The following is a 7,415-nucleotide window of genomic DNA, read 5'->3' as shown; positions in this document are numbered from 1 at the left end:
CAATTCTACTTTTGTTGCTTTAATGCACATACAAATAAACATTCAGTTCTATAGTTGAATACTTTTACTTCCAGGTAAAAGTTTAAATAAATAATGGTTCTTCAATAGAACAATGCTACTTGTAGGTAACGTTCCTATTTATAATTTACTAAAACATATTTCACATTTTTTTCTTCTGAAAAATAAACATTTTAAGTGAAAAGTTTAAAGAAATTATTATTTTTTCATTGTATTTTCATAATGGGTACAATAGAGGGTTAACTTCTTATTTTTATTTCTATTTCAGTGTTTTGTCATTTTTAACGTTCTTTTTTAAAGTAATTTTGAGAAAATATTTTATTTTTAATGTTTTTCTTTCGACTTATCATTTCTTATTTAGTTTCGTCACAAAGTAGAAAGCGACTTAAGACAAGCTCCTACGTTGTTAAGATATGTTATGACCACATATGCATAATTACATAGATATTGAATGTAAAATGCACGAAGCATTGATGCAACACTTTAAATTAAAAAATGCTTCATATCTATTATGGGCTGGTTTATCTTAGCTCAAGACCAATGAGCCTTTCTTGATATTTCTATAAGAATTATAATTAACTCTTAATATTATGAATCACACTGAATTGAAAGACGTTAGAATTCCACAAAGCTTGTATTAGTAATTAATAAACAAACTATCTGATTAACCGATATAAAGTTTGAATATCAATGGGGAGATCAAAAATATTATATATGTACAGAAATTTGTTTTTCAATGTTATATTTATATTTTATCATCTAAAATTTATTTACTAGATGTGCTTTACAAAAATGCGTTACAGATAGAGTAAACAGCATGAGTAATGTTGACAAAAACCAAAAATAGTTTATAGCTTAGATCAGTGGTTCTTAACCTTTTTCAGTGTTTGCACCCCTTTCAAATCAGTAATCATTTCTCGCACCCCCTGGAAACTTAAATATAAAAAAAGCTAAAAATACAAAGTTGATGTAATCAAAAATTTTTTTTAATCTTCATACATACAGCATACCTTTTTTTAAGACAAAAATTCAGGGTACATAATGAAAAATTAATTTCAATTTTGTTAATGATGTTTTTATTTAGCCTGTAATGCACAGTAAACTTAGTGACTTCGTTGCTGCTGTTTATTCTCTATGATGGCATCAAATCTTGGCGTCTTTGTACTGAGTGCCACTCGCATGTCATGTTCAGAATTCAGCCGATTTCTGCATTTTGTTTGGATGTGAAGTAGACAAAAAAATCCTTGTTCACACAAGTAAGTAATTGCAAATGGTACCAGCACTTCAAGAGCTTTCTTCGCTAATGCAGGGTATGCTTCCAGCTGAGAAGCCCAGAAGTGTTCCAGCTGACTATTGGTGAACTCCATTTGGATTTCACGATTGTGTCTAAGGTCGATGAGATCTTCCTTGATGCCGCTGACATCTTCCAAATTCTGCATGAAAGGATTCAGGATCCAGTTGTCATAGGTTTGCAGCTCTCCACACGAGAAGTAACCCTCAACTGAAGTACGCAGCATCTGCATATGTTCAACAACTTTTGCAACAAAGTCTGGATGCAGGGTAGAATTTTCTGTGACTGTCTCTTCCAGGCAGTGGAAATTTGCCAAATTCCCCATCTTCACACGCTTTATCCACAAGACAAGTTTTTCTTTGAATGCAGCCAATTTCGCGCTTGCAGTCACAATGTTGAGTCCCCTTCCTTGCAGAGAGAGATTGAGTTCATTGAGAGCTAAAAACACATCAGCCAAATAGGCAAGCATCTGAACAAAACTAGGTTCTTTGAAATATATAGCCAGTTCTTGTACCCTTTCACGGAGAAACTGATGAATTTCTCCTCTCAGTTCAAACACACGAAACAGCACACGACCACGTGACAGCCACCTCACTTCAGTGTGGTACAAAAGAACAGTGTGTTCCTGACCCATTTCCTCACAAAGTGACTGAAACAATCGATGATTCAAAGCTCGGCTGCGAATAAAGTTTACAACCTTGACACAAATATCCAGAGTTTTCTTGAGATCTGGGGGCAAGAGAGTGACGATGAAGAAAGCAGTGAGTGATTTTCAGATTAGGAACTTCTTTCCTCATTAATGCAGCAAACCCAGAACGATTGCCCAGCATTGCTGGTGCACCATCTGTACATATTGAACCAATTTTGTCAAGGTGAAGTTCGTTTCTTGAGAAAAATTCTTGTATTTTGTTAAGCACATCTATAGCTTGTGCAGTTGTCTTTAAGGACTGACAGAAAAGAAAACTTTCTTCCACTTTTTTCTCCTTCACGTAACGAACTACTGCCAATAGCTGACAACAGTTGGATACATCTGTTGATTCATCCACTTGTAGGCTAATCTTAACTGGATTAGCCTTGATGTCAGCTACAACTTGTTCCAGGATGTCAACACTCATGTCGATGATTCGGTTATGGATTACATCATTTGGCAAAGACACTTGTTGGAGTTTCTTCTCAGCTTCCTTGCCGAGAACAATCTTTGCCATTTCAAGGGCACATGGCTTGATCAGTTCCTCACCAATTGTATGGGGTTTCTTTGATTTAGCAATCTGGTATGCAACTTCATAAGAAGCACGCAGTAAAGGTTTCTCTGTTGGCGAAAATCCATAAGTCGGCAATGTGCCAACCTGATCAAACCTAGCTCTTTTGACCCTTAATGTCACAATGTCATTTCCTGCATCCCTGCCACCATGTTTGTTCTTGAAATGTTCATCAAGCTTTGATGGCTTCAAGTTCGCATTGGAGAAGAGTGTGCTGCACAGGATACACTGTGGACGTTGTGTCCCATCCTTCTCTGTAGTACAGGTGAAACCAAACTTGACATATTCGTCATTCCACTTTCGTTTCTTCGACATACTGCAGACAAATCTGGAAGAGAAACACATTCATGTGTAGGTGTTTTCTTTTTTTTTATGAATCATCTCTAAAATATGTGATGGAGAGACTGAAATACCTGGTTTAATCAGTAGATTTGTAGGCATGACAATACATTCTATGAAAATATTGTAACGGCTACACTGCTACAGTGATGATGTATGTTATGTAAACAACCCATCGCTCATTTAAATAAATGTGTAGAAAGCAAAATCTGAAATAATACATAACCAATCTTCCACCCTACTGTTATGCATTAGAAAAAAAAATAACATTGAAACAGGGAGACCATAACTCACGTGTTGATGGCACGGATGGGTGGTGTGAACTGAGACGTGATGATAACCTCCCTCTCTCTCCGTGTTGCGCACGTGTCCTGTACGCGTCCCTTCCTCGTCTATCCAAATGATATATATACCCGTTTGTTTACCCTGTATTGGAATCTGATGCAACTTTACCACTTCATTAGGAAATCAGGTTTAGGTTTAACTTTATCTTGGAACACTGCTGAAGCAAAAACGTTTCTTCTTAGGAGAAATATAAAGCATACTCTTATGTAAAAATATAGATTTGCTTTAATTATTCATGGGCATCCTCGCACCCCTTGGGAATCATCTTCGCACCCCTGGTTAAGAACCCCTGGCTTAGATGGTACAGAAACTCATATGGTTTTCACTAAACAGATGTGGAATACAATTACTGTCTTCAGGCCAAGCTGGTTACCTTTATACCATTACAATATTTAAAGAAATTTGCTAATAAAATTATCAGTTTTAACCTACTCATTATGTGCAAAAACGTTTTTCAAGCTCATAGAAGTAAGCTGCAAAATGTGAAGCAAATATAATAAATAGTTTCAGTACTGTGCCAGTGATAAATAAATAGTGAAATACTTAGAATGGTATGATGATATATTTACAAATTATTAATTTTATATATTTATATCTTTATATCAATGCTTTGTGTACATTTGAAAATTAATTTTGAAGTCTGTAACTTCAAACAGCTTTACCAAGAACGAGAGAAAGACGTTTGTGGTGTTGTGTTTCATATGTAATTAAAATTAAAACTGAGCATTTATTCTGTAATTTATAAAACATTTATAAAGACCGGTTTAAGTAAGCGCTTCTAGTCGAAATTTACATGATCTTAAAGTGTCTTTTGTTGTTTTCACCATTTTACAAGAATTGTTCTGCAGCGTTTCACAAAAATTCGTCTTTAGACCGGTTTTAAGCGCTTCTAGTCGAAATTTACATGATCTTAAAGTGTCTTTTGTTGTTTTCACCATTTTACAAGAATTGTTCTGCAGCGTTTCACAAAAATTTCGTCTTTAGACCGGTTTTAAGCGCTTCTAGTCGAAATTTACATGATCTTAAAGTGTCTTTTGTTGTTTTCACCATTTTACAAGAATTGTTCTGCAGCGTTTCACAAAAATTCGTCTTTAGACCGGTTTTAAGCGTTTCTAGTCGAAATTTACATGATCTTAAAGTGTCTTTTTGCTGTTTTCACCATTTTACAAGAATTGTTCTGCAGCGTTTTACAAAAATCGTCTTTTAGACCGGTTTTAATCGTTTTTAGTCGAAATTTGCATGTTTTAAAGTGTTTTTCTGCTGTTTTCACCATTTTATAAGAATTGTTCTTTTAGACCAGTTTTAAGCGTTTCTAGTCGAAATTTACATGATCTTAAAGTGTCTTTTTGCTGTTTTCACCATTTTACAAGAATTGTTCTGCAGCGTTTTACAAGAATTCGTCTTTTAGACCGGTTTTAAGCGTTTCTAGTCGAAATTTACATGATCTTAAAGTGTCTTTTTGCTGTTTTCACCATTTTACAAGAATTGTTCTGCAGCGTTTTACAAGAATTCGTCTTTTAGACCGGTTTTAAGCGTTTCTAGTCGAAATTTACATGATCTTAAAGTGTCTTTTTGCTGTTTTCACCATTTTACAAGAATTGTTCTGCAGCGTTTCACAAAAATTCTTTTAGACCGGTTTTTAGAAAGCGTTTCTAGTCGAAATTTACATGATCTTAAAGTGTCTTTTTGCTGTTTTCACCATTTTACAAGAATTGTTCTGCAAAAATTTTACAAAAATTCGTCTTTTAGACCGGTTTTAATCGTTTTTTGCGTCAATTTGCTGGTTTTAAAGTTTTTTCTGTCACCATTTTACAAGAATTCGTCTTTTAGACCGGTTTTAAGCGTTTCTAGTCGAAATTTACATGATCTTAAAGTGTCTTTTTGCTGTTTTCACCATTTTACAAGAATTGTTCTGCAGCGTTTTACAAAATTCGTCTTTTAGACCGGTTTTAATCGTTTTTAGTCAATTTTACATGATTTTAAAGTGTTTTTCTGCTGTTTTCACCATTTTACAAGAATCGTCTTTTTTAGACCGGTTTTAAGCGTTTCTAGTCGAAATTTACATGATCTTAAAGTGTCTTTTTGCTGTTTTCACCATTTTACAAGAATTGTTCTGCAGCGTTTTACAAGAATTCGTCTTTTAGACCGGTTTTAAGCGTTTCTAGTCGAAATTTACATGATCTTAAAGTGTCTTTTTGCTGTTTTCACCATTTTACAAGAATTGTTCTGCAGCGTTTTACAAAATTCGTCTTTTAGACCGGTTTTAATCGTTTTTTGTGTCAATTTGCTGGTTTTTAAAGTGTTTTTGTTGTTTTCACCATTTTTTTCTGCATTTTACAAAATTCGTCTTTTAGACCGGTTTTAAGCGTTTCTAGTCGAAATTTACATGATCTTAAAGTGTCTTTTTGCTGTTTTCACCATTTTACAAGAATTGTTCTGCAGCGTTTTACAAAAATTCGTCTTTTAGACCGGTTTTAAGCGTTTCTAGTCGAAATTTACATGATCTTAAAGTGTCTTTTTGCTGTTTTCACCATTTTACAAGAATTGTTCTGCAGCGTTTTACAAAATTCGTCTTTTAGACCGGTTTTAAGCGTTTCTAGTCGAAATTTACATGATCTTAAAGTGTCTTTTTGCTGTTTTCACCATTTTACAAGAATTGTTCTGCAGCGTTTTACAAAAATTCGTCTTTTAGACCGGTTTTAAGCGTTTCTAGTCGAAATTTACATGATCTTAAAGTGTCTTTTTGCTGTTTTCACCATTTTACAAGAATTGTTCTGCAGCGTTTTACAAAAATTCGTCTTTTAGACCGGTTTTAAGCGTTTCTAGTCGAAATTTACATGATCTTAAAGTGTCTTTTTGCTGTTTTCACCATTTTACAAGAATTGTTCTGCAGCGTTTTACAAAAATTCGTCTTTTAGACCGGTTTTAATCGTTTTTTGCGTCAATTTGCTGGTTTTTAAAGCGTTTTTCTGCTGTTTTCACCATTTTACAAGAATTCGTCTTTTAGACCGGTTTTAAGCGTTTCTAGTCGAAATTTACATGATCTTAAAGTGTCTTTTTGCTGTTTTCACCATTTTACAAGAATTGTTCTGCAGCGTTTTACAAAAATTCGTCTTTTAGACCGGTTTTAAGCGTTTCTAGTCGAAATTTACATGATCTTAAAGTGTCTTTTTGCTGTTTTCACCATTTTACAAGAATTCGTCTTTTAGACCGGTTTTAAGCGTTTCTAGTCGAAATTTACATGATCTTAAAGTGTCTTTTGCTGTTTTCACCATTTTACAAGAATTGTTCTGCAGCGTTTTACAAAATTCGTCTTTTAGACCGGTTTTAATCGTTTCTTGCGTCAATTTGCATGATTTTAAAGTGTTTTTTGCTGTTTTCACCATTTTACAAGAATTCTGTCTTTTTTAGACCGGTTTTAAGCGTTTCTAGTCGAAATTTACATGATCTTAAAGTGTCTTTTTGCTGTTTTCACCATTTTACAAGAATTGTTCTGCAGCGTTTTACAAGAATTCGTCTTTTAGACCGGTTTTAAGCGTTTTTTCGTCAATTTGCTGGTTTTAAAGTGTTTTTCTGCTGTTTTCACCATTTTACAAGAATTCGTCTTTTAGACCGGTTTTAAGCGTTTCTAGTCGAAATTTACATGATCTTAAAGTGTCTTTTGCTGTTTTCACCATTTTACAAGAATTGTTCTGCAGCGTTTTACAAAATTCGTCTTTTAGACCGGTTTTAATCGTTTTTAGCGTCAATTTGCTGGTTTTAAAGTGTTTTTTGCTGTTTTCACCATTTTACAAGAATTCGTCTTTTAGACCGGTTTTAAGCGTTTCTAGTCGAAATTTACATGATCTTAAAGTGTCTTTTTGCTGTTTTCACCATTTTACAAGAATTGTTCTGCAGCGTTTTACAAGAATTCGTCTTTTAGACCGGTTTTAAGCGTTTCTAGTCGAAATTTACATGATCTTAAAGTGTCTTTTGCTGTTTTCACCATTTTACAAGAATTGTTCTGCAGCGTTTTACAAAATTCGTCTTTTAGACCGGTTTTAAGCGTTTCTAGTCGAAATTTACATGATCTTAAAGTGTCTTTTGTTGTTTTCACCATTTTACAAGAATTGTTCTGCAGCGTTTTACAAGAATTCGTCTTTTAGACCGGTTTTAAGCGTTTC

General features: G+C 34.0%; 2 protein-coding genes across 2 annotated transcripts; both read right to left on the bottom strand.

Moving 5' to 3' along the window:
* Positions 1-539: 539 nt before the first annotated feature.
* On the bottom strand, positions 540-1,943 carry LOC143227398 (protein FAM200C-like). Its single transcript, XM_076458850.1, has 2 exons — positions 1,296-1,943; positions 540-578 (listed from the first exon to the last, which is right to left on the bottom strand). Exons 1-2 carry the CDS (start codon positions 1,941-1,943, stop codon positions 540-542), a joined length of 687 nt encoding a protein of 228 aa, XP_076314965.1.
* Positions 1,944-1,947: 4 nt separating this feature from the next.
* Positions 1,948-2,883, bottom strand: LOC143227397 (protein FAM200C-like). Its single transcript, XM_076458849.1, has 2 exons — positions 2,338-2,883; positions 1,948-2,256 (listed from the first exon to the last, which is right to left on the bottom strand). Exons 1-2 carry the CDS (start codon positions 2,881-2,883, stop codon positions 1,948-1,950), a joined length of 855 nt encoding a protein of 284 aa, XP_076314964.1.
* Positions 2,884-7,415: the final 4,532 nt, after the last annotated feature.

This window comes from Tachypleus tridentatus, chromosome 9 (genome assembly GCF_004210375.1).
Source record: "Tachypleus tridentatus isolate NWPU-2018 chromosome 9, ASM421037v1, whole genome shotgun sequence".
Lineage (NCBI taxonomy): Eukaryota > Metazoa > Arthropoda > Merostomata > Xiphosura > Limulidae > Tachypleus > Tachypleus tridentatus.
This window is presented reverse-complemented; position numbering and strand designations above follow the sequence as displayed.

Excerpts from the sequence above, each read along its gene's own strand:
- LOC143227397 (XM_076458849.1), bottom strand. The coding sequence starts at position 2,883 with ATGTCGAAGAAACGAAAGTGGAATGACGAATATGTCAAGTTTGGTTTC. Across the intron at positions 2,257-2,337 it reads AAGTGGATGAATCAACAGAT|TCCTTAAAGACAACTGCACA; the intron begins GTATCCAACTGT and ends CTTTTCTGTCAG.
- LOC143227398 (XM_076458850.1), bottom strand. The coding sequence starts at position 1,943 with ATGGGTCAGGAACACACTGTTCTTTTGTACCACACTGAAGTGAGGTGG. Across the intron at positions 579-1,295 it reads AGAAAGCTCTTGAAGTGCTG|AAATATCAAGAAAGGCTCAT; the intron begins GTACCATTTGCA and ends TAATTCTTATAG.